This window comes from Halictus rubicundus, chromosome 6, assembly GCF_050948215.1.
Source record: "Halictus rubicundus isolate RS-2024b chromosome 6, iyHalRubi1_principal, whole genome shotgun sequence".
Classification (NCBI taxonomy): domain Eukaryota; kingdom Metazoa; phylum Arthropoda; class Insecta; order Hymenoptera; family Halictidae; genus Halictus; species Halictus rubicundus.
This window is the reverse complement of record NC_135154.1, coordinates 19,888,314-19,916,311: the sequence shown is the minus strand read 5'-3', so window position 1 is coordinate 19,916,311 and position 27,998 is coordinate 19,888,314. Positions and strand designations below refer to the sequence as shown.

General features: G+C 38.2%; 2 protein-coding genes across 2 annotated transcripts in view; both read right to left on the bottom strand.

Moving 5' to 3' along the window:
• Nucleotides 1-27,998, bottom strand: part of Mrpl52 (mitochondrial ribosomal protein L52) — a 53,010-nt gene that overhangs the window by 12,847 nt on the left and 12,165 nt on the right. The window lies entirely within an intron of this gene.
• Sk2 (Sphingosine kinase 2) lies at nucleotides 24-27,863 on the bottom strand. The gene is made up of 7 exons (XM_076789190.1): nucleotides 26,813-27,863; nucleotides 13,891-14,242; nucleotides 5,834-6,202; nucleotides 5,209-5,456; nucleotides 4,910-5,005; nucleotides 3,042-3,181; nucleotides 24-2,426 (listed from the first exon to the last, which is right to left on the bottom strand). Exons 1-7 carry the CDS (start codon nucleotides 27,342-27,344, stop codon nucleotides 2,238-2,240), a joined length of 1,926 nt encoding a protein of 641 aa, XP_076645305.1. The 5' UTR covers nucleotides 27,345-27,863; the 3' UTR covers nucleotides 24-2,237.

Here is a 27,998-nt window from a genome sequence, read left to right as displayed (position 1 = left end):
GCCACAAGTGTCTGAAACAAGTGTGATATTGAATATGTTTTTTAATTAAATAATTCTATTTTACAATGCGGCGAATTAAATCGTTTTACATGAAATAAACTCGAACATGCATAGAGTTTTACAATGTTTCCTACTAACGATTGAAATCAAATCGGAGTCGTATTATCTGTGATTGTCTGGGAATTAAGAATGAAACTGTTTAAACGTTTCTTGTTGTTTTTCATTAAATAGAAAATATTGCGAGCCATTTATGTCGGAACGAAAATGGTAGCCATTTACAAAATTCATTGTTTTGCACTGTACAAAAGTTAACGTAACGCGGTACTTATATATCGTTTCTTCGAAGCATAGTCGCTTTAGTCAGAAAAACGATATACGAGCGTACGCGATTATACTTTCTATTCGTAATACAGCCTATATAAACATAAAATTTGGCATAAAAGAGATGATTAATAAATCATGTTAGTAATACACACGATAATCGTCGCGCGTCTCTTGGCACACATTCACAATCGCCGAAATTATGTGCAATATAATGTATACAAAACTATAAACATCACGGTGTGTGCACACGTTCAACGAAAACGTTGGTAGTATTTCTGTTGCACGTGCCCGTGAACTAGGGAACACAGAAGAAATGCATTTTGAAAGCTCTTTGTTTCTCGATATCAAAGTGCAATTCAATAACAATACAAGATAACTTTGTAATTTTCTTATTGTAATATAATTGTTTTTAATATTTTCATCTTCTAATACAATATCAAATAGTTCTTTTGCGGTTTCGTAATTATATATCTTTATTTACAAATATTGTTTACTTGCGATAAATCTATATGCTCATGATTAGGTATGACATTCTTGAACATGTCTCACTGGCTACTTCGATAATCATGATATGTTCTTACGTCGGATAATATAGTTAACAATATTTTAAAAAAATACTTCGAATATGAGCATAAGACGAGAAGCTAGTAAACACTAACTCGTACCGAAAGACTGACTTTTATTCTTCTTTATTTTTCCTTTAATAGTAAATGCGATTTCGCTAAATATATTTATATATGTATGTATAAGATTTGAGCACTATTGCTGTAAAATCAATACTGTATCGCTGACGCTGGACCATGTAATAATTGTACCTCTCTAGCCCGTAAAATGCATTTAAGCTACAAAATGAGTATGTTTGTACAGAGTTGTTCTGTCTTGGTTATTTTGTCCTTGCTAATATTGGAAGCCACGATGTATCAACTATACAAACATATCCGAAATACAATATTCATGCTAGAAAATATTCGATCAATTTGAAAAATAGCATTTATATTACGAAAATATGATAGAATATATAAAAACAATAAAACCACCGTTACGTTGTTAACACTTGGTTCACGGGACGCATCCATGAGGAATTATTCAACAAATTTATTTCTTTGAGTATATATTGTAAAAAAAAAAAAAAAAAAAATAAAATAAAAAATGGCTAAAAATTTGGATAGACACATTCTCGTTATGTTTATACAGTAATGTAAAATAGTCGCTTTTAATGCTCCGCAAACCTAGTGCTAATTGCCGCAGTATTTAATTTTCTAATTCTGTACCTCTGAAATATGTGAGTTGTAATTGTGATGATCAACGTGATCGAATACTTTTCGGCATGGGTGTTGTGTAAAGTAAGCGAGAACGGAAAGGGACAAAGTTGCTTTACAGAAAATGGCCCTTACACTTACAGGTAAGCAATGGGAAAGAAGATTCGCGAACCGATTCTTATGCCGCCAGCTGAACAATAGTACTTGCCAACTAGTGTAAAGCCCGTGGAATAGTTCGAATTATTGTGCGTCGTACAGGAAACAGTCCGGAAGGAATATCTTAAGCTAACGAATGTAATCGAATAGTTACCTAGTTAACGAGCACTATTGGAATGATATTGTAGAAACGTTGAAACTCCAATGCGACGAGCATCATCGAGCTTTGTGAAACATAGTACATCGAATACATGGGCGTATGGAATGATTTTCTCGTACATTTACATCGACAGTCTAGAATATACACCTATCACCGCTTTTTAGACTAAAGTACCAATCCCGAATATACATTGAATATATTAATACAGTATTGTCGCCTGGACCATACTACCATAATAATAATTGAACCGAACGTTCTAGGACTGTACCGTTTGATTTCTTTTCTTTCTTTCTTTCTTTCCATTCGCTAGCTTCTTACACGGTTGACTGTCATCTGTATCAAGGAGACATTACCGACGCTAAAGACGGGAATATCTCGGCCTGCAACGGTCCATAGTCTACTCGTTCTCCATCGACGGTTATGTGACCATTTACGTCCTCCTCTGGTTCTATTCGAAATGCCTTTACCGGTATCATGTCGATGCCAGAACGTGTTAGATGGGTACCATTACTTAAACCCAACAGGAACTAATAGGCACAACAAGCAGTTCTTAAGACAATTGTAATCACAACTATGGGGAATAGCTCTACTTCGACCCTTCCACAGTCCACTGAAACACGAGCCTAATTCCTCTCCCAAACTGTCCATTATATCCTTCTTCTATTTCCTTGATTTAGCAGAATCGTTGATATGTAGGCTTATCGAACAGCAGTGAGATTAACACGTTCACTGCCAGCATTTTATTCGTAGCTTTATTGTTAAAATATTTGATTACATGCAGTGCATCTCCCTTATGAGACAGTGAAACAGAAACAGTTTAGCAGAAGGGAGTCATGGCAATATTACCCTATCTAGTCGTTAGAAAGTTTATAATCAGGCTTGGCCGGTAGTCCAAGAGCTAACTGTGAAAGGGTCGAGCTGTAATACTTGTTCCTAGCGATTCGTGATTATTAAATGGTGGTTACGAAATTGATGTGACTTTTCTTTCTGCAAGCGTCTACGTGAAGAATGAGACGGTATAAAATGATTCCGATCAGCGCTACCAAGCCGTACAATATTAGCGGTATGATTCTCTGAACATCGTGTTTCGTTAGGAGTAAATTACTGGGGCCAGAAATAGTGTATTTAATTGGGCTATTTACCTGAAGTAAATTGACTCGTGTAATACCGGCTTTAACAATTATGAGCCAAATAATACCATCCGACAACTTGGCACGGGGCGCGAAGAAGTAATCCTGGCCCAAGTGTGACTGATATGCCGCGTGAACCATAACAAACTCGCCTGGAACATACAACAGGTCTCACCTTGAGCCTAACTATAATACCTGCAATGATTCATATCAGTCGATTACAATTTTATGGTGATTAATGGACTGTAGAATTTATGCATTTCCAACGGGAACGAGTGGACGAGATTTGGAACAGTACAAAAGACTGAAAGAAATTAAGAGGTTTTATTAGATTATTGGTTTTACATCTCCAAAACATTGAATTTTTTGCATTTTCTTGAAGTACAAGTGATTTCTTTGTATCGGTAAAATTAAAGTAGTTATAGGCATTTTTGAAGAATGCAACTTACGTTGCGAGGTATTGATAGCTCAATCGCTAAACACGTTTTTTTCGAAACCACTTTTTTCAAGTTCTAGTTGACTTGAAAAAAGTTGACTTGACATTTTTAGAGAATCTTCAACACATGCCCTGCTATCGCAAGAATCCAATTTTTCTCTTGTTTTTTCATCGTGCTAAAGGCCGAAACATAAAAGTCGGTAATTTTTCACTTCAAAGTGTAAGATATCTTTGAAGATACTTTATAAAAAGATATATAACTCGTGTAATTTTGATTGATTTTACTTGAAAAAATAACACGCGTACTTGAAATGCACATGAATATGTATGTAAAATCTTAATGCAAAAGGTTCAATCGTTTTTCTGAAAAAATTCCTAGAAAAATGCGCGCAAAAAACGGCCTCGAAAACCATAATATGTACCCCCTCGAGCAGGAAGACATATTTCAGTTCGGTTCTTTAGAATTGACGGAAATTATATTTTGCATAGATACCCGCAGTCCAGAGATTAACCACCGTAATTTCTGATGCCTATCGTCCCTCTGCTTTCCATCGCGTTTAGCTTCTGGTAAGACAATTCTACAATGCCGAGTAAGCAAGGTGTACGTATATCATGTCCAAATACAGGTCACGGTGAGCAAAGCTACTCGCATCAATGTTTGTCCTTGACGTTCTGCACGGTTTTCAGCACGAAACAAATGCGGCTGCGATACCATATCTATAATAGGATCGCGGTCGGATGAAGGCGTTGAATATGCAACAACACGCAAGACGTACGCGTACTTGATCAAGAAAAGGACTGAGGATTCGATGCGTTTCGTTAAACGCGTTTCTTGTTTTCATAGTACAAAAACTCTCTGTGGTAATGATTCGATGAGAACACAATGTATCTAATAAGATAAGGAAACGCTGCTCAAAATGATCGAAAAGTTTCTGCAACTAGAAGATTAAACTAGCAAGGAAACGGACCTGGACATACGGATTTTGATGAACATTATGTAAGAGATAGTTCCTGGATGAATATTTGAAATGTCTTATTTTTATCCAGCAAAATTACCTGCCATCTTCAATTTTGACGGCTATTTTCACGCCTGCAACATGAATAATTGTTTATAAAATCAAATATGCGTTAACACTAGGTTTACGGAGCAGTAAAAGTAACTATTTGGCATTACCTTTTACAAAATAACAAGTTTTGTAAATACAGTATAAACGTAATATAGTAGAATAATAAAAGAAAATATTAGAATAAATTTGGAATGTATTATTTAGTAAATTAAAAATATTGGAATCTGTCATTTTCACGGGTCCCGTAAACCTAGTGATAAATATGTTTCTAGGAACTATTTCTCGCATAAATCTGATAAAAATCGGTGTGCCCAGGCTTGGTATGTTCCTCCACAAGTGTACTATTCTGATTAAGATTTTGAGCTGATGTTTCTTACCCTGAATTTGCGTCCAGGAACTAGACACCTCAGAAGTCAAAGCAGGCAACCTCGAAGAGGGCCCGTACATGATTTGGTCGATGTTGTTCTCTGCATCTTGATGATACAAAAATCATTATTTCAATGCCAATTGAAATCAATGTAACGCTAGTTTTTATTTTTACAGGATTCTAGGGTGATGCTGATCGCATTCTAGAACAAGTAGAGTGAGATAGACGTTCGGTACGGCTCGATGAAACGAAAGGAACTTTGGCTTGCGAAGTGGAAGACCCTAACTAGATGAAAAGTTAGGGACCTACCGACTTCTCCGGAGTCCGGCTCGATGACGCTATGATAACTAGAAATTGAACCCGTGCTAAAGTAAGTCGACCTTGCGGAGGTCGTCGAATAGAAGCTATCCAGCCTGTGCCTTCTTTCTGCGTCCGTCTCGAGCGTGATACTTTCGCTGATGATCTCGCTGTCGTCACAGCCATCGAAGTCGTCCAGGATTGCTGGGTCTGCATCGAGTGCGTCGTGGAAGCTCTTCGACTCGCTGATCTTGCTGCATCTAAAGTAGAGGACGCGACAAATTGGTTAACGATTACTAGCTGAATAGAGGCAATTTCGATAGACTGTGGATTTTATGCAATTATAATAAAAATAAATGGGTAAACTATAAAGTTGAAAGGAACTCGGAAGAATTTAAGGATATTGCCGCATTATCAATCATCGACTCCGTAAGATGATTAAAAGGAAAACTACATCTTTATTTAATGTCTGTCTCTCACTATTGCATCCGCAGTCTATTTATTACCCTAACTCTAGACTCTAGAGGCATTCACAATTTATTCTTGTTTCGTCGACCTGTTTAAGGGATCCGAATCTTAATTGTGAATCTCTCTCGCGACCAACACAAAGGAATGCAAGCGTAAAAGTATAATTCACCTGTCCAAGTCATCGCCATAGCTCCTGGAATGAGAGATCTGAGTGTCTTTCACGTATTCGTTGTAGGCCTTGCCGTGGCCTAAATTTTCGACGGACGGTACTTTATCGCAGGGCAAATAAGAGACCTTTCCCCTGTACGTTCTCAACCCTATGAGTCGGGCGACGCTCCAAACGGTGAATCTTTGGCCTCCGATCGCTCGCAGACGTTCACTTTCAATGTCAATGTCGGCTAGCAGGCCCCAGCCGACGGATAGGAATGAAAATAAAATTTGGTTTCTAGTTTCCACTCGCACCAGGTCCATTTGCGCCCTTTTATACTTGACCACCGATAGCGCGCTGATTAGGAGGGGGTTGTAATCGTATGGCTCCCTGAAACAATCATCAAAGATACATATCTATCTCTTCGAACCTAGTTTTTCATAATACAATCGCAAAAGATACCGTTTTCTAACGAGTTCTCATATTAATTAGTTTTCTTCACCACTCTTCCGCGTTTGCAGAAACGATGAAATTTTCAACTTCAAGAATTTGTCCTGCTTTAACGGTGAATGATTTTGATTTGGAATGATTCTGCAGACTCTCCCGAATATAACAGTATATCTTTTGCGAGATTATTAACGTTTAAACATGTTTAAATAATTTTTGAAGAAGACGAGACGCCTTTAACACATCAGAATTGGCAAAGTGAAGGTCTGAGACGCTTTAGAAAGCAGATTTCGTATATGATCGGGAAAATAATGATTAATAAAATTTATAATAATAAATTAAATTTGTTATAAATTTAGTTAGAGATATTAGGCACCTTCCCGAAACTTGAACAGAAAATTCAACGCCTACGAATAGGACAATTTTAATTAATCTCAGAGCACGTCTACAATTATTCATCTACGCTTTCCGAAATATTTCGGTAATTATTGAACGACACCCGGTCGCCACTGCGATGATCACACTTTCCATTAGCAACCGATTCAGTATGCTTGCCTAAATTCCGTTACTTAACTTCCTGAAGTCGAGCGAATTTCACAACACGCCGCATTCGACAATAATGAAATGACGCGAATCTCGCCGGTCGCGTCGATCGCCGACAAACACGTGTCAATGATAATTAGAATTGGATTAATTAGAATTGGTAACGATGTACAAGCCATGAACCATCATTTTTATAGCTTTCAGCGGAATGCTAACCGAAGAACTGAAACAACTGTTCGGAGCTTCGTGTTTCGCCCGAAATGTGTAGAGTGTAATAATAATCAAAGTTATCGATAGCGAGTCCCGTGGAATCCATACTATATCTGTCCTCCGAATAAATGTATATTTCGCTCTCCATATACTATAAATACGTGAATAGTTCAAAGGTGCTTTATCGAATTTCAGAGCGGAGCGGAGGACGACGGAATATTCATGTTTCTCTTTGACGACGCTGATGTTTATGCAATTTTCTATTTCTGCAGCCGAATTTCAAGATCGTAGAATCGGTTGGAATTTTATTTTCTGTACCGACTACTCTCGTACACAAAGAATGAGCAAAATCTGTGTTAAAACGCGAACGGTGGCGTCGTGCGTCGGTGGTTCTTAAAGATTTTGTATAATTGAAGATCTTGGTGCGAGATTTTATAATAAAATTGTTGAACTTGTTGAACCTTGGTATATTTTTACATATAGCTTTTGCATCAAAATCTTCAATTGTATCGCGATATCTGCGAGAATATATGTAAAAAGAAAAAAGAAAATAAGATGATATCGACAAGAAGAAAATGAAATTAAGTCTTTTGATTTATAAGCAAACGAATTTATTCGTTAATCTTGTAGACAAATTTTATTACTCCGGCACTCTTTAAGTAAACAAATAAGCACTGCCTTTTTGTAGTGCAATAGCTATGTATAATCTATTCTGCGATAATTAACACTTTAATCTTTTGATTTTAACCGCGATTAAAAATTGTCTGACTAGTAGTTCTAAATGGCTGTGTTCAGAGCAACTGCTCCATTGTGGACAAGAAGAAAACGAGATTAAAAATGGCTGTTTCCCCGTGGATAGTGTTGGCGAGGGAGTTGCCGTGCATTTTATGCAAAATATGCGTTTTATCCGTGTCTGGCGACGAACGCGAGAAGTTCCGCAGTCCAGCGATCGCAAAACAGGTTTCGCATTTCGTAATCGACCGTTTTAGAACACATTCATCGGATCGCACGTGTTTTTCAAAAGACAGACCAGATGGACATCACGCGAGCTAAGCAGATGCGAATCTGCATCTGACCTTGCTGCCATTCGACACACATATCCCCCCAACCAACCCCACCCCCCGGTGCGGTGGCTCGTTTCGGTGTCACTTTTCAGCCATTTTCGGACGATGCCGGTGCATCCGATGAAAAAATCGACTTTACGTCGCTGTCCTGGAAACTGGGGCAACTTGATTCAACCACCGTATTACGGGGTGGGTTCGTTCGCGCGCTCTGCTGCAAAACTGCAGTTGCGTCGCGCAAACGAGCTTTTTCCCAGCGGGTCTCTAATTTTCTTCAATGTTTCTTCACGCTGTTTAACCCTTTACTTTTTACCGAGCTGCTCGCAAACGATTCTAACTTCTCGCGAACGCAAGAACTGCATTATGAACATTACAATCGGAAAATGTGTTTCTTACCGCTATTCAAATCGTGTTTGCTCTGTACGAACATGTATGTAAATTGTAAATGATTGTCATTTTTCATAACAGTAAAAACTCGAATAAAAATATTAGAAATATAATGTGCTCCTTCTATTTCATTTTGCATATAGCTGTACGTGAACGTGCACAAACATACTACAGTTGCAAAGCGTGGGCTTTAAACAACATTCTTTGATTGATCACAACATTGACCGGTAAGATATTGAACGTATTTTATCTGGCAAAAATATTTTGCAGGAGACAATTCTGGATGACCATAGCTAGTTTTAGAAATTGTTTAACATCGCAGAGTAGTCCTGGAAATTTTAAGTTTAAGAAGACAGTCTCAAAAGAAACACTGAAATCAGTGAAGGATTTCGTCTCGGCTATCGCAGAGTGTCTGATTTTAAGCTAGAATTCCAAAGTATTACCAAATGCTGGAATAAATGTCTGATTTCAAAATATCCCGTTATCACTGCAAGGTTGACACACGGTTTTGAGTACCCAACCAACTGATAATATCTACGAAATCTACCAATCTACTTAATTCCGCGATCAATGTTACTTTCAGACCCCGCGGTAAATACGAGATCGCAATAAAAATGTTTAGTCTGGCACAAACTTGAAAAACATATGTATATTCATATTTTACATTTTACTTTCATCACACAATTGTTCAGACTAAAATAGACGTTCGATCAATGAAAGAAGTTTTCGTCAGAAAATTCAACACGAAAATGGGAATTTGCATAGCCTCTCGGTCTAATTAGAAATTCTACTGTTGTATCGCGTTTTCTCGTTTTAGCTATCGTTCTATTGGTCGTTGTTTAATTGCGAGGTAAGCAGCCTCGCGCAGGTGTCGCGATATTGACGGATTATTCAACGGACTACTGGATCAAGCGGATTTCTTTCCTCTCGAGCGATAAAAGTATTATGTACGCGTTAAGGTTACGTTAATGGCAATTGGTTTGTACGCGGTCGTGTTGTTCCGAACATTTCTGTCAGCTGGTTTGGCATTTTTATTGGGAAACTTTTCGAAACTGGGCGATTTTTCGCTAGCGGGAACCAGCCAACGGCCAGAAAAATCCACAAAGATGTTCATAAATAACGAAAATGCAGTTTCGTCGATGCCGAATCCGGAAACATTCTCGTCCTCGGAAAAATGTTTTTATACTTTGCTGCGATGTAATTCAGAAAACATTAAATATTCCAAGTTTCGATGTCACGCGATTGCTCAATTTTGTTATAAAAATTTGGATTTAGGACATTGTAGGATATTCATACTACGTAACTATGTCACATGTAAAATAAAAATAAACTACGAGTGGGTACGAAATTCTCATTTAAAAAAGAAACAGCAAATCGAAATTAGCGAACCTTGAGATTGTGATCTATAAATTATAAAGAAAAGCACCAAAAAATAATTTCATTGTTTTAATATTTTGCATACTTTTTCCGTCTCAAAAGTTTAGTTAGAAGAATCCTGATTGGAACAGTTGCTCTATTATTTGATCAATGATCAGAAACAAATGCTGAACACGTGATATTTTGAGAGAGGAGTATAATAGAAAATTGATTAAAATGCTATCGAATAAATTCTGTATTTGGGAGTAAGCGTTGAAGATAGTTGCATCGTCAGAGATTTAGAACGTTAGCTACTTTGATTTTTGCATCGAAGTAGGTACGAACGTGCATCACGACCCTTACTCCTCTTCGCTTGTTACGCATTGATCGATAAATTAACGGCGATTATTATTAGTGGATAGGAGATGAGATAATGAGACTTCCTGTTGTCTCCTGCGTCTGTGTTTTACGCAAACTCGCCGCCACAATCATGAATTATAATTCAGGCTCGTTCGATACGAATGACTCGCAGAGTCTGCAGTTCGACCGTCGCGTCGCGTCGTTCGGTATGATTATCTTTTAATGCGAATTCGCTAGTTTTTGCCATAACGTGCATACTATTATTCTTGTCTGACCTAACCAAGCACGCACAACGACTCGTACATAGTCACTCTGATAACTGCGGATCTTCGTTTAGGATAAAAATGGTCTGCACCATAGGTGAGAAACAGAAATCCAATAAAAATGTACTTCTTTTCTTAATGATTTGTTTAAATTCGAAATAATATAACAGTGCCCGTTGGTTCTTTTAATGATTTTTCTTTTGTAGTTTATCTCGACGTTTTCGTTATAAATGTAGAAAATCTGCAGTCTAATAATGATATCGAGAACGTGGAGAAATATTGCTAAGCAAAAAGATAATTTCAACTCAACTTTGAACTCTGACATCGATGTGAATATATTCAATTTGAAAGCGATGCAATGAATATTTTTAAAACTATATTCACATCTCGTAAGTAGATTAGAAATCTTCGTATGAAGCTGACATTTTCTAAACGAAGATTTTCTAAAATGTGCAAAATATTTTTGCCAACTACATAGATTCTGACCTAGAACCCAAGAAACATCTGCAGTGATATCTTGTTTTAATTACGCACGCGTATCATGACGTAAAGAAAGCCAAATACAATTGAGATAACAAAAATTCTATCATAGCTGGTGTAAATACGGTACACTTCATACCAGTGTGGATACTATGACATAATTATCAAGATAATAGTTCTATAGTAATAGTAGTGACTCTGCGAGATGAATAAGATAATCGATGAAATCTGACACGAACGACGACGAATTAATTTGTCATCTCTAGCCGAAAGGTTAAATTACTCGTTTGCAACTTCAGGGGCTAGTTAGTATTGTCTTCAAAATGGCGAAAATAGTTTCAACCCTCCTCAGAGGATTACGATCGAGTTGGAAAAAAAGGTTGGTAAACATTTGGAGAAAATTGAAAGCAATTTTGAAAAATCGAGTTTCACGAGCAATTTTGAAATATCGAATTGCGTGAGTTTTCTGAGGGACCAAGGAACGAGTGCACCGATCGATCAAGCCGATTCCAGCGGAACGATCGACTCGCTTACGATATTACTCGACTAATTAAGTAGTTGGCACACGATCGCAGCTTCGACTACTCGGACAGCTTTGCCATCGGATCGATTGAGTCGATTTATCGTCGGTTTATAGCGGTCGAGCAGGCCGCAGACATGTCCCAGGGTTAAACTACTCGCCGTGCCGCGCCGCGCCAAACACGGCGTGTGTTTGTTGACTGGAGAATTTACAGCGGGCACAGTTGAACTACGTATCATAACTCTAAGTCGATGAAATTTAGGTGCCCCGGCTCCAAGTGTTTACGAGGAGACGCTTATAAGCTCCGCGGTTAGAACCGTAATCGAACTAATCGTTGCGAGCGTAACAACGTTTCCGAAGTTCGCGATCAGCTTTAGTTTATCGCGTCGTTTCACTGCGAATCGATTGTTTATATCGCCGGACGAAATTGTGTCGACCAAACGCGAATAATCACAACTATACCGACTATACTAACATTAATGCAAACTTCGTCACCGAGAACATTTGGACTAATTCTTACGTGCTCTCTGATGCTGAAGATAATCTAAAAATCGTTGCTCTCCATCATCTACAGTTCTTCGGAAATTTAATTTTCAAAAGGAATTCTTTCAGCTTCAACCGTAAAAGCTAGATGAACAATTCATAAGTAAGACTCTCCCGACTACAATAGTACATTTTCTTTTTTTTTTTTTTTTTTTTTTTTAAGTATGAACGCTTGAACATGTGCAAATAATGTTTAAAGGGAGACAAGCAGGTAAAAGTGAGCCTGAACCAAATTGAATTTGCAACAGGTCGTTCGATAGCTTATCCAAAGAAAATACTTTGTGCCAATTTTCAACCGTTTATGTCGACACAGGGAGTAGTAATGGGGTGACAAAGAAAATCAGTTTCTGTCGTAATTTCTCTTAACCTCTTCAATTGAAAATTCTGAAAAAATCAGGCACGTTTGAGCTATTGGAATGCACATTTATGAATTTTTAGCTTCGAAACGGAATATCAAAAAATAAATAAATAAATAAAAAACTATTGAGGGCACTTTTGACCTCCTCATCCGACTACACCCTCTATAATCGATTTTTTGATTTATTCACTTTAAACATTAAAGATCCAAGAGACAAAATTGAACTATACCAAGTGATAGAGCAGATCTTCCTTCGAAGCAATCAACAAATTTTAGAACGCGGGTTGCGTGTATGTACATATGTAGAGTGTAGAGGATTCGTTTGTCGGTAGAATCACGATCAACGTGTTGCTTTTGTTTATTGTTTCTCTGTTTTTTCGCCGGAACGGTGAACGATAAATATTGTTTATCGTGTCTGTCATACATTTGTTTGCATAAAATCGGAGATATATTTTTCCAGCGTATCTATCGATCATTTGATTAAAGCATAGCAGCTTGGTACATAATAATTACCAGCTGTCAATCACGAAATTTATATCAATATGTATGATAAATTGGCTACGTTTAAACGGTGTTATACCGCTCGCATTTGTACAATTAACCCTTTGGACCGCAATGAAATTCGACGTAGCCAACCGGTAGTATTCCCAATTAAATGTGATTAATATGACCCGAATATGACTGTTGTACGGCGACGATTATTTACTAAACATAACGATTTATCTTGATAGGAGTGCAAACAGTGAGACTCGGGACTTGGAAATCTGTGCACATCGCTATAATACATATGTAGTTTCAATACTTCTTTTTAAAATAGCGTATTTACTGCGTTGAGAATTGTTCTCAATCAGAATTAGATCTTGGAGACTGAAACAACAACGGAAACAAATTGCACAATATCTTGACAAGTCCGATAAAAATATTTTTGGTATTCACAAATACTGTTTTATCAATCGGTATGCCGATCATTCAGATTCTACAGTTATCATCAGTTCGGATAACAGAGATTCCACAAGATCGCGGATTACACAAGTAACTATGATCGAAACTGTGTGGTGTTCAGTATCATTTTAATCAGGAAAGTGTCGCGAATATGTTGATAAAAGGTTCATGAGAGAATCATTAGAAATAAAGAAGTTCTATTAGTTTTTCGTTTGACGCTAGGCGGCAAGCGATCATAATTAACGCTTCTGTCTACTATACATACACTGTTAAGACAGTGTAAACATATTTTTGAACATTGTATGAATCACATATTCGTCGGTCTCCAGGACCGCAAATGATCTGGTTCTCGAGGAAAGTCGATTTTAGTAGAATATTGAAAAACAAAAAAAAAAACATAAACCTTTAGAGGGTTAAACAGAGAAGCCAGAGAAATGTGGATGGATGCATCTGGCGGTGCATAGAGGGGTCAACGGCAGAAATTCGCAGTCTACTAGGAGCGGCATAGCAGGGATTGAAAGCAGTATGACCTACTCGGGGTTGCGGAGGAGGAAAAGGGGGACCAAGTCGAGGCCGGAGGGGTGTATTAAGCTTGAAACGGAACTTACTGTTTAGCGTACGCGATGGATTTCGCCAAGCCGTTCCCGGATCCGCAGGGTATCACGCCAAGGGGCAGTTCCCTGAGGGCCCTCTCCCAATCTGGCCTCTGGAAAAGTCCATTCACCACCTCGAACACTATACCGTCACCACCGACCATCAGCAAACCGCTCCATTGATAAATGTCCCTGGTGCGCACGAATTCGCGAGCGTAATTCGAACATTTGGTAATGTGAACGTCGTAGGGCCTCTCAGCTTCTGACAGGATCGGGTGGATCCTCTTCTGGAAAATCTCTCGACCCTTTCCTGGGCCAGATTTGGGGTTCAGCAGGACCAGAAGCTTCCTCTGCTCTCCGGGACACGCTGCAACAATTTTCAGAAATGGATATGTGTAGATACGTGCTGCGTCTGTTGGGGAATGCAGCTCGTAGGCCGTTGTTTCATCGGGGAATCGACCAGAGGATTACGTGACGTGTAATGCAACGAGCGTCTTTAATCTTTAGAACGCTCCGCCACTGCAGTCGCGAACCCCTTGGCGGAGATTTTGCTGCAGCCTGCTCAAGCCTTTTTCTTTTCTTTTCTTTTCTTTTCTTTTCTTTTCTTTTCTTTTCTTTTCTTTTCAGTAGACGATCTTTCGTTCGGGCGATCGTCTTGCGGGTTTGGTTCGAGGATGCAGAGTCCAGGATTAGGTGTGATTGCTGTGTTGCCGTGCACCTTGTTTGTTATGTAATCATGTCCTCTTTTGGGGATCTGTATAAGGATGTCGTGAAATGGATTTGCAGTTGGAATTTATTCGAGCAATTTTTTATGAACTTACTCATTTAACAACTGGTTCTAACGGTGTAATAGTAACAGGTGGAAACTATCAGGTGGGTACGATAAACGTTTCTCAAGATTTGATTTGACGTTCATTCGAATTTATTCATTGATCTTGTGCTCCAATTAAATTTATTATTGTTGTATCCCTTACTCTTTTGCTGCCTAAAATCTGCTTCTAATGATACATTATTAATATTAAAACTACCAGCAAGCCTAAAATGTCTGAATGACTGTATGGTATTCCAAATTTTTCTACACCCCTTCAACTTTTGATCGTAATATTATTTCAAAAGTTTGCCGACTTAAAAACTGGCTCTGCTAATGTGACATTAATACTGGAGCTGCCGTATAAATAAAAATAATTAGTTTCAATATTTTCTTGAACAAAAAATCAAAATAACACCGTTGTCCTTACAAAACGCGGTTGAAAATTGTTGAATTTATTATTGAGACGCATGTTGACATTGAAGCTTATATCTTGATGAAAAGAACGAATTTCCAATATTTTCCTTCACAATTACCGAAGGCACGAAGACGTTCATACATTATTGAATTTGTCCTGTTTAGACACATACGTGCAAAAACATGAACTGTTTTCGGTCTTGGAATTTTCGTCGGCAAGCATGAACTCGCTCAGTATGCAAATGGGTACCGTTCGGTTGTTTTTAATGTCAAGAAACCGGCGAAGGTTGCGCAACAAAAGATACCATCAAGTTTTCCAAAGGCAGCAGTCGCAGCAAGTATGTAACACGTTGCGGTTGCAGCATAAATCATAAACGGAGTGTGTGTACGTCGATTACGCGAGAGAAAGAGAGAAAGAGAGAAAGAGAGAAAGAAAGAAAGAAAGAAAGAAAGAAAGAAAGAAAGAAAGAAAGAAAGAGTATGTATACGGAAGAAAATAGGTTACCGGGAATGCAACCAGGAAAAGGTCGAAGAAAATCGAGTACAGCTTTGCTCCCCGGCGAAAACTTTAATGAGACTGCGATCAGATTTACGTAAACCTGTTACGCACAGTTGTACACGTAAGCAGTGAAAGTACAAGTAAAAGCAACAACGAGGTGTCGACGCTAGGTGAAACTTTAGCTCTCAGTCATCGTGCTGTTGTTTATCTTCCGCGTGTTGCCATTATCTCACGATATCATCCCCGCGCGATATGCAAATATAGTACCTGTACCGTCGAAGCAAAGTACGTGATCGTTTAATATATCGATACAAATTTCTATTTCTTGACTGATCGATCGAATGCCGTTCTCTGTCTTTTTTCAGAAGCTTCTTAATATAATCGCTGCAATTTTTCAGCCCGTGCTAAACGAACCCGAAATACAAAATAAAATTTAGCATTTTGCTCGAAAACAAACATTTACAATGAACAGGCAAAGGATTGTTATTTTAAAACGAACGAGAAGAGCACTGCACTCTTAAAGCGAATAAAAAAAGAATTGAAGAATGTTGGTAAGTTATGCACGACTTGTTAAAATTGTTAAATGAACAAATGAACAGTTTGTTGGCCCCAGTGTCTTGCAATCCGTGCAGAAAATGTTCGTTGAGCATAAAGATCCGCAGTCTACTGATAAAACTTAATTTTGGCTTCTTGTTTTATGAGAGGATTAATTCTTGCAAAGTTTATTCATAAGATGGTACAAGAATTTTTTCAGAGCTATTTAATCCTCATGATTTTTTCATTTAATGAGCATATTTATAGTTTTTATTGTGCACTCAAATTGATAATAAATTGAGAATTGATAACATAAAGTATACTAAAATTGTGTCAAATTCGAGAGTTTCTGTAAGATGAACTTCAAAGAATTTTTATTTCTAAAAATCGATGAACAAAGGAATTATTCTGTAGGAATTTGTAGGAATTGTTCTAAGAGCTAAATTTAGCAATGACAGTGAAATTGGAAGGTGCACTTTGGATTTTACAAGAGGAGAACAGAATGGTGGCGAGACTGACTTAATAATCAGATGGAACGGTCTCCGAGAGCGGGAGTACATAAAAGCCGAAAGATTAAACAACGTCCGAGAGAGAGAGAGAGAGAGAGAGAGAGAGAGAGAGAGAGAGAGAGAGAGAGAGAGAGAGAGAGAGTCGAATATTACGTGGAAGAATATAACGAGATGTAATCAGCAATTTTATATAGGTCGTTCCAGCTTAATTTGGCCGTTGTCCATGTCGAGGTTGCTTCAGAAAAATGTCGAGACACTTTCGGCGCCTCTAAGACGCGACACCCGCGACCCAATTGTTCTTCAGACCAGCGACTCTGGTGTGTCCCCGTGGTCGCAATTTCGATTCACGTCGATATCCTTAGCGGGATCGTAAATAAAACTTTCATCCGCCACCAGATTGTGGCTTTGGTAGGCCAATATTAAGCCGTAAGCCGACACTTTATGGAGCACGAGTCACGAGGATCAAACGCCATCGCTCGCTTGGCTCCCATCATTTTTAAGAGTCCGAGATGCAAACTGGCACTTTGGTGCATTAGGAACGTATTCCCCGTAAGGAATCTATTCCTTATTTTTCAAACAAATATTAAATTACATTATGAGAAAATCTTGAATTTATTAAATTGTATAAAAACTTGCTCGTGATTGTAACAAGCTTGCAATCTAAACCTTCTGCATCTTTTTGATTGAAAAATGTGCATATCGATATCCTGGACAATGAGAAACTCTAGTTTTCCTTTTAAAGGAGCTACATTCTTCCAAAACATACCGAGATGTGTGAAGTTGTATAAACATTGTGAAAAATGGTTGCAGTTATTAAAAAATCGTTTCCCTTCATTTCAATTGCATTGGAAGAATAATCAATGAACACAGAACAACAAGAAATCAATTCTTCTCGGAGTACTGTTAGACTAAATTATAAAAATTGTTCTTTCATTTTATTCCAAAGAATAATGTCTCCAGCACTAAAGAAAAGTAGAAGTACGATCACAAGAGGGAAGAATGCAGAGAACCGATTAATCAATCGTGCGACGCGTGTTTTGATGATATTATCCATCCATTGTTGAACTAATCAAGTCGATCGATTATTCGAGCGTTGGTGTTCGAATGAAATCGATGCGATAGAGTCGAATAGCGATACACGGTTAACACGGATAAAAACGGCACGCATCGAAAGATGTTATTAGGGGAAACCAAGATTTTCACCGCTTTTAACTATTTGTAGCTCGTGTGTATTTTAATCGATTTCGATGAAATGTTCAGCATGTGTATAACTAACATAGATCTACAAAACGCATATTTTAAATTTTCATTATAGGCTCAAATAAAAAAAGTTGTAAAAACTGCCATTTTTATTTTCTCATGTAATTCTGACCAATTTCACTTTTTTCAAATGCACGTCATTTGGAAAACCAATTCTTCTAGTTGCTCAAAAAAGTTCAGGTCGTTTGATCCAATTTAAAAAAAGTTATACTGTTTGAATACTTTCGTGGGCCAGTGTACGTAAGACTGAGCAGATACTTTCGCATTGATCCTATTTATAAATCAGCAACGAAAAGATTATTGAACGTGTTGTTAGTCGCCGAGAACCCGACACGCCAGGCATCAACTGATCGTCTGCTATACAGGGTGGCTCAGATACGGTGAACGATTATGCGTGCTTACGTGAAGCATGTCTGGACACCGTGGTGGGTGAAATTGTTACATAAACGTGTGTCGTGTTACATAGCACCGGTCGTGGAATTGAAACTGGACGAAGGAAACGGACACGCGACCTGGAGCTTCTGTCTTTTTGTTCATCTTTGGTCAAAATCACTCCGTTCACTGCAAATAATTGCAACGTTGGTTCATCGTGTTTCTTTGTTCGTTGTACATGAATTAGTTACCATTTTTCTTTTCTTTCTTTTTTTTTTCTTTGTTTTTTTTTTTTTTTTTTTTTGTTGACAAGTCTCGAAATTAATTTTCATTGGAATTGTCCCAAATATATAAGTTTTATATTTACAGTTTTAGGTTAAATGATTTTGATTTTATTGGATTTTCTGGGGATTGTAATTGGCTGATCACCGTAATTAATACAGTTCAATATTTGCGACGAATTTAGTATTCTGCTGGAGGACTCGAAATTGCTTGGACGATTAAATTCGTTCGCTCAATACGAGATTCGGCAGTACAGTATGAAATTACAATATTTATTTTAATGTCGTTTAATTCAGAAACTGAAAATGAAATATAGTTGTATGCATAAATTTTCCCTGGTTTATTTTGCTATATTTGCAAGATACTTATATCTGACTAATATCAGCGATGACAATACTATTCATTTGCATCTAAAATTCACAATTCAATCTACTTTGAAGCTGTAATTCTATTCTATATTTGATGTACTAGAATTGTACGCTGAGAGAATTCAATTGAATGGCAATTTCTTTAACAATTTGTTTAGGGAACTGACCATTTTTATAGACAGCTAGGGTCTATTTGTTAGTCACCCTGTATAGAAAAAGAACGAAATATCGCAACGTCGGTTAACCTTTTTCATTCATCCGGTCAGTCTGCATGTCAATGAATTGTTTCATTAGAATGCATGGCTCGAGGCGTTCTAATGCGGGTATGAAAAACACGTTTGTTTTATGGTTTATCCGACGACGTTGCATTATGTCCCACGGTCTTATGTATTATTTAACACGGCACGTGCCGAACAAATCATTGCTCTGTTAACTTTCAGTTCCGATACAATGAAGGCGCAGCCAATAATATATATCTATTGCAATTAATTCCTATAGTACTCGCACCATGATTCAATTATATCTTTTTCACTTGATCGTCTTCATACACTGTATCTTGTCGGGGCAATTGAAAGAAGATAAAACGAGGTGATAAACGAGGAACCGCCAGAATTTCCACAATTTTCCAAATCATTCTTAATTCTGTATAACAACACAATTCTACGAATGCTCGTCCGCCAAGTATAATTATGTCGAGCAAAAGAAAAGATGCTCAGGTGAGGCTGGAACAATTCCATGAACTTTTACTCTGCGAGTCTCCAGAATGTACAGAATTTTCTGAATTATTCTGATCAGCATGTCGATTGAGAGAATGTAAAAATGACTATGTTCATTCATCTTCGCAGATACTCGAAGGACCTTTATTTCCGCAGAAAATTAGTATGTATTCCTGCGAATCGCCTACAATGCTGTTTCTTCTTCCTCGCCCGGGTGATGTTCGCGCGAATAGATTTGCATATTTCGCACGAGTCATTTTTTCCCCTCGGCCCTCGGGGTATGTCACCGCGATTCCGACGTCAGGCCTGGTTGTAAAACATTTAAACATATCGGTCCGATTACTGCGTGCTGCACACCGATATTTATTACTGTCGGAAGTCGAACGTTAACGTTACGTTACGTAAAACGAAAGGTCGTGACGAAATGAAGTATCGAAAGAAATTGCTCGCGCGTTTCCTGTCGTCATTCTGAATTAACCGGAAAACATTGCTATCATTAGACGGCGTATTTTTATGCAAAATAAAAATTGTCTGCATTCGTTACAAGTTGCAGGAGCTACATAGGCATTTATTTCCTTCCTTAATCATTTTACCGAGTTCAAGATAATACAACAGTATTTTGAAATTCTTGAAATGTTTGCACAATTTTGAATTTGATCTACTCACCTTTAGCCATAGATGCATAAAATCCGCAGTCTAATTATCATAGACGTACGTACGTACGTACGTACGTACGGACTGGTTACCGTACTTACGCGAGTTTATTAATAGTTATGAGTTCGAGTGTGCTTATGTAAAGTGACCGTGCACTTTGTAACTATGTTTCGACAAAGACTTCATTTTTATGCATTTGAGCCAACTGTACGATTCTCCGGTACGTTTTGCTATTTAGGAGAACAGCATATTCATCTACATCACACGTTCTAATCATTTTTTAACGATGCATTGCAATGCAAGGAATTGATACAAAGAGTCAGTACAATAAGAAGAATCTGAAACTAAAATGAAAATATTTCAACTCAAGACGAGAGACAAATTTAATAAATTAAATTTTTGTATAGTTCAATCAGTTTTAGGGGAGAAATTTCATTTGTGTGCCGACTTCGTATCGAGAGGGGAAAATTCGTTGACAGAGCAATCATTTTAAAAGTAGAACGGAATTTTTTGTTTTTACAGAATCCAGACACCTTTTTGCACCGCGTTTTGCATCCCACAGACAACGAATGCAGGAAATAAAATCCTGCTTCGCTTCGGTTTCTCAATTCCCGGCTATAAACGGTGAAATTAGCATAAAAGTATGTTTTTCCGCGACAGGGTCAGAGTTTTATGATCAACCAGGGACAAGTTATAGTGCACGCACAAATGGCGACGCGAGGTCTGACTAGAGAGGAAAGAGGAAGCATGCCTGAAATTGTTCGTTCTTTGTAAGAATTTGAATCGCGAGACCTCACTCTCTCAGGGATGTTCCACGATCGATTTTATGCACCGTCCTACCTATTCACGTCTTCCTCGAGATGGAACAATGGCGGAAATCTTTCGAGGATATTGTCCTTAGCTACTATCCGATTACTTTTCTTCGAGGTATCCTGACTTTTAGTAAAATGAAGCTCTGCACGGAAAAAGTTGTTGCTGCTTTTAATGAGACTGCAGAAGTTTTCTCTCGGGTATTCGCCTGTGTTGAGGACAAAATTCGGGTTTTTTCGAACGCTGTTCTTTTTATCAAACTTTATGGAGAGGAATTTTTTCGAAATGTTCGCGGTACGCTTTCGAGGTGAATAATTGCTATGGATTTTGTAATACCCGTGTGCAAGAATTTGCGAATGAGTAGCTTAAATACGTACGAATGAGTCTGCAAAGTTTCGTGAAGATATATTTCTTAGTTTTCTTTTTTTCCTTCTTCTTAAACAATTCCAGAACCAGAAATTTCGTTTTTGAGATCTGTAATTAAAACAACATTACTTACCATGTCTATTAAATACTAGGCCATAGAGTATCGGGAGATGGATCAAGACGTATCGAATAGATCACGTAATTAGCAAGAAACGAGTCACAGTTTTGCTCCTGCGGTTATAGCATAAAGACAAAGTGTGAGTCTTTCCTTCGTGAGTTAATCCTTCCAATAGAGTTTTTGCCTGCATCTGTTAATCGCGGTCTGTTGAGCACTTAATTGAGAATGATATGGTCCTTATACAGGGTGTCCCGTTATTAACTGGTCTCCATGGAGGAGACGGCTGAGCAAAGAAAATGAAGGAAAAAAGCCCACGCTACCCAAAACGAATACTCGACGCTCGGCAACTCAACGACGGCGTTAACGTTTAATTAACTTCAAAAAATCACGCCTTTTACACAGCAAAACTTCGTCGAGAAATAATCGCTAATTCCATAGCAACATACCAGACAATTAAATAAATTTTATTCGATCGGCAAATAATTTTACTTGAAATATTTGCATTATTTTCTTCGGTGATTGATAATCCCGCATTGCAAGGATTTCAATGCAATTTTAACGGAAATAAACAGTGACAAAATTATGCTTACTTATCTAGAGTATACGAATTGCTAAATGATCGATTTTATGGGTTTATAGGAAAAATGAGGAAACAAAACAGAGAACAATGCAAATATTAGAATTGCAAATGTAAAATTGCTGCTAGAAGAAGTTAATTTTTACTTAAATGTCGCCTATCTGCGGTCGATGCTCAGTTTTATTTCACAACGTTCCTCAGGCTGTTAATTGCATTCGATTGCATTCGTAGCTGTTTTCTACTAACGCAATTTATCGACCTTTCGTAAGGAATTTTCATCGGAGGAAATATAATCGGTCGACGATAAAGTTACGGTCACTGCAAACGAGTTCCGGTTAATGGTTTTTCGATGGGTTTCCGAGTAATAGGAAATATCCTGCGATGAAATTCGTCCGAAGGAATGATCATTTGACGAGCCCAATGCTCGCGCTCTGTTCTAACAGGTTGTTGGTGTTATTAAAGAGACAAAGATTTGGCACCGATGCAGCGAAATCTTGGATTCGGTTACCTTCGGCACACCAAATAATGAAGCTTCGAAGACAGGTTAATAAATCTGCCCCCTTAAGCGGCATTTCTTCCGGTCGATTGTTTGAAAGTTGTGTGATTTGTGGTATGCGAATGGTACGGCACCGGGAAACCACGAATTGTTCGTTCAAGAGACCGGAGACGCTTATGCGCGTCCTAACGTCCTGATGAAAATTTAGTGGAACGTGTTCTATATTTTTAACGCTTGGAAATGCAAGACAAATAAAATGAAAAGTGAAGAAGACAAATTGAAATTGGAAAACAATAAAAGAGGACGCAGCAGCTTGATGAAAAATTAATAAAATCTGTGATACATTCCTAGTGTTACATATTTTTACCGTTTGAAAATACCATTGTAACATTGGAAAATATGATTAAAAATATAATATATAGAACGTGGGAAATCGGTTAAAATTGGAAAGCAATTAAAACACGATGCAATGTAGACCATAGAAAATATTTCGAAGAAGAAATTATACCAAGAAGTTTGAAAGAATACGAATGTTTCTCGTTGATGCACAAAGGCAAGCACGACCACACAAATCGTCGACGTTATGCAATTGCGGATAAACACTCGGTGTACAAAGAAACAATGCAATTCCGGCAACAATGAAGCAAGAGTGCTTATCTCGCTGTTTATTTCGCGAACGAATCATTCGTCGCGTCGGTCATTTAATTTATTAAATAATTCTATGAAGATTCTCACGCGCTGTTGAATCAACTTCTTCGCCTTGAACAGTCGCAAATATTTATTTCTTTGCTCTCGACGCGAGGAAACAAATGTTGCGTCGCGTCGCGTCGCGTCGCGTCGGTTCTCATTCAATCAACGCCGACCAACTGTACAAATACGACGCAAATGTTTCGTAAATATTTAGTCGTATATTTGTAATAAATTCGCTCTTCGGCTGCCCTGTGCGATTGTCAGAACCGTGTGAATAAAGGATACATACAACGAAAGCTAGTTGACAAGAGTGGAAGCGTTAAAATATTTCGCAAGACGTTGCTGACGTGTTGCACAGTAACTTGGGATACCCGGTTGCAATAAAAAGCCTATAGAAAAACCAAGGATGAGAAATTTTGAAATATTGCGTAACAAAGTTGTTATATACATAATGGCCACCACCAAAGGACAATTGAATTTCTTAAAAAGTTACTACTTTCGGTTCCTTTTTAAGAAAAGGACGAAAAAGATCGTTTCGTTTTTTTTTTTTCTCTTTAAATTAACTTAATTAAATATTACATAAGTGTGTAGCTATTTCTTGTAACTGAGATCATCTTGGAATTCAAGGACGGGATTTACACACTGGCAAGCCTTGGAAAATAATCAAGAACGGAAAAAATAAATTCCCTTCGATGCTGGGGAAGATAGTGATACATACTTCTATAGAAGCTTTGGGAATAAACTGAAAGGAAAATCATGTTCGGAACTTCCAGAACAGGAAGCGAATGCGCATAAATTTCACAGGACTCGTGCTGCCGATGGAATAATGATTTTTCTGCTCCTCGAAAATGCGGACGTTACACGCTGCAGAAAACGCGCTAATGAAAAGAAACCCGATCGGAAAGCTACGGGCGCGACGTACTGACGGAAATTGTCCTAATTTCTATAGACAATATTTCAACATAATTCGGCGAAAAAACCAGCTCGTTTTTATTTGGGAAATAATTTACCTTATCCCCCGCTTTAGAGGGAAAATATAGACATGTATTAATCAATCGAAAAACCCAGCTCGTTTGTATTTGGGAAATAATTTTGCGCGTTCCTCGCTTTTGAGGCGACTCAAATAGGCTAATATGGAAAATTAATTTTGTCGAGTGCAAGCCAACGGATGATATTGCACACGCTCTTGTACGCGTTACATTTTCCATGTTAATTTTGCAGTCTGTGAAACTGATGAACTTTAGACCGTATAAAAACTGCTTTATACAATTCAAGATTTCCTCTGCGAAATTCGAGCAAAGTAAAGCATTAAATCGTAAATATTTTTTTGTCTACGGAACCTACACGTTTTACACCGAGCAATGAATAGTGCGATCTATGTATGGAACTAATAATGAATACGTATGAACTGTTCATTAAAATTCATGTATACGAGATAATGACTCTGCAAATGGTCATTAATATTCGCAGAACTGTGGGAGGCTGGCTAATAGTAGTTGCGACATTCAAATAAAAACTATAAAATATCCAACAGCTATAGCGAGCTGAATCGAATTAACAGTAATATCGATCAAAATTGATAAATCAATCGATTCCTGAAATTAGACAAATGATTTCCTGTTGTTGACTCAACTATTGTAACAAACGTGTTATCTCAAGGCAATTGGCGGTTATCAGTTCAACACTGATAAACCCAAAGAAATAGCTACGTTCCCGTAGCGATATAAAACAATAAAACAATAGAAAAGAAAAAAAAGAAAACAAAGACACCAATTATACGTCCTCCAATTAATTTACCTCACCGCACAAATTAATCCCTTACCTCGGCTAAAGGCAGACCCAGGGAACACTTGTTGTATTAGACACAAACATATTACGTACATGTACATATGTACATTCAGTTGGATCTACTCAGGCAGATATGCTGGCAACCGGCCTGCATATGCAGACTATGTAATAGAAAGTATTTCACATTCTAATCTCACGGTATTTACATCCCCGGGAAATGTAACAGACTATTAAGATTTAAATGGAAAGATATTCAAATGCAGCCTGTTTGATTACACCATGAAATCAACCAAAAAATGCAGCTGAACCAAGCACCTTATTATTATGTATTACAATGACGTTATTACTATATTTACAGGCATTCCTTCAAACGCGATATACAGGAGGGTGTTCCATTCAATTTAAAGAACCTTAAATGTCACATTTATTTCAAGGTCAATGGCCAAATATCGATGACAAATACATCGGTAGAATTTTATTTCGACTTGAAAAAAAAAAACAAATAATGGCTATATTAGCAAATTGTGTTCAACATTTTCATGCTAAATCTGACAAGATATGAAATATGTAATATTTTCAAGAAGACTATAGTCAATATAAATATTTAAACGGTTAACTTAGCGAAAGACACGTTTCAATGGCTTGAGAATGTCGCGCGCACTATCAAACTCATCAAATTAATGTTGAACTTGTGATGTACACTTGTTTTGCGCAATCACCACAGATATTGCAATGGCGTTACACGTTGGTTACCTAACGATATCGTCCGCTTAATCAACAATCCCCACAAAACCCCGAATCCCTATAAAAACTACTGAACATATCAGCCATTAATTTCTGCTAAATCAAAATAAAATTGCATCTCCCTTCCACCATATCCAATGAAAAACCCAAGAATACAATAATTCTACAATAAATTACGGTAGACTCCCGTACAAAGTAATAAACAAAGACTTGTATATGTACATGTGTTTTTATCAATCATCCCTCTCCATCATCATGCAATAAAACAGTTGTAATCGTCACATCCGCGAAGAAAATCGCAAAGCTAATGAAAGTCCTGGTTATCGCGGTTCCATCGAGTTAACTTACCAACTCAAGGTTCCCGCGAGCGGGGCTTATAAAGGTTTCATTAAAAACACAACAGTTGGTGCAATTAATCTAAATGTTCTTTTTCCCCCAAGAAATATATTAGATTGTGCAATATGTTTCCTTTACAATATATATATATATATATATATATATACACGTTTAATATTGTTAAATAATACGATCGCACATAAACAACGCGATCATCGGTTCGGTAACATTTTAATATTACTTTCTGTGCTTCCTTTCACGTAATCATTTACGTGAGCAATAAAAGTGGCTATAAAAACAACGAGAATGTGTCCATCCTAATTTTTATCCATTTTCTTTTATATAATGATTCCTCGTGGATGCGTCTTTGCAATCTTAATAATCGTAAATGAAAAATATTAGACGTGTCCCGTGTCTAATATAGCTATAGTGTTCATCGAAAACGAAACGAAAGAAACTTTTGGGGAGAATCTGATACGATAAAATAGCTCTAAACTAAAGCTCTGAAATAGCTCCAGAGATCGTAAATGCAACGAAATTCGTGGAGAGCTAATGAAAGTGTTCGTTGTCGCGGTTCGATTGAATTAACTCACCGTTAATCAGCGACTCAAGGTTCCCGTGAGTGGGGCTCATGAAGCTTTTGGGCACGGGCACGCTGGCGATCAGGCATTTGATGGCCAAACGCCACCTGCTCGCCTCTCTCAGATTATCCTCGTATTTGTCGAAGCTACGGAACCTCAGGGTGATGGTTGTCCTCTCCCGTCGCTTGACATCCTTCATGCGAGCCTTCTTCAGCGTGTACGCGTAAATGTAAAGATAGGCCGAGGTGTCGAACTCGTCGTAACACTGAAAAGCTTCCGCGGACTCAACGAGCTTTAATTGCGATCTGGACGTGCCCGGGCCGCAGACACAGCTTCCCGCGCTTTTGCGCTTCGAGCGCATACATCTGCAGCCGATAATGTCTCCTAACGCGATCGTCTCGACCTTGGTTGCACCATTATTGTCCTTCTCGAGGCTGAGACCCTTCTCTGTCAGCCTCACCTTGTAATAGGTGTTCTTCTTCGACGTGACATAGAAGGTCTCCTCCAACAGAGTGCTAGAGTGCAGTTGACCGCCGTCCTCCATGACACGACGACTGTCCCCGGGCCAATGATGACAAGAAACTTGAATTACACAGATATTCCCGCCATAAGATCATTATCGTCGGTATTGAAGGCACACACGGGCTGCGGACATCTCACTGTTCATTAAACGGGGCCTTCCGCGAGACGGTACCATCCCAACAATGTCCATTTAGCAGACGTATCGCATGACAGTTTGAATCCTAGCTGGCACTATGCACCATCTCCTTCTACTGGGTCCTACCGATTTTAGTTACTCCGGTTCGGTCCATTGCGAATTTAACGAAGCACGTGCATTTCTGCGGGTATTGCACCGTCGATGGGTTTAGTAGGAGTAGTTTTAGTCGGTCGACGGTTTCTGCATCACGTTCATTGATAACAGTGTCTTTTTTTTCTACGGATTGAATCTCTAGTCAACTCGGAACCGCGCTCGAAAGAAATTATAGCAGCATTATCTTAGCGACTCCCGTACTTGCGCGCATTCGAGCATTGAACTGCCTCGAACACTCCGATGCCCACAGTATATACTGTTTATGGGATACCTGAAAGACCAATTACTATAGGACGATACTTCGAAAGACTGCCATCAGAGGGCTGCGAAACATAGTCATCTGCGAAATGTGAAAATAAAGTTGCTAGCGGCGACCTCTTGAAGCTG

Excerpts from the sequence above, each read along its gene's own strand:
- Sk2 (XM_076789190.1), bottom strand. The coding sequence starts at position 27,344 with ATGGAGGACGGCGGTCAACTGCACTCTAGCACTCTGTTGGAGGAGACC. Across the intron at positions 6,203-13,890 it reads TCCATCGCGTACGCTAAACA|GGAGCCATACGATTACAACC; the intron begins GTAAGTTCCGTT and ends TGATTGTTTCAG. Across the intron at positions 5,006-5,208 it reads GCCGGACTCCGGAGAAGTCG|ATGCAGAGAACAACATCGAC; the intron begins GTAGGTCCCTAA and ends TGTATCATCAAG.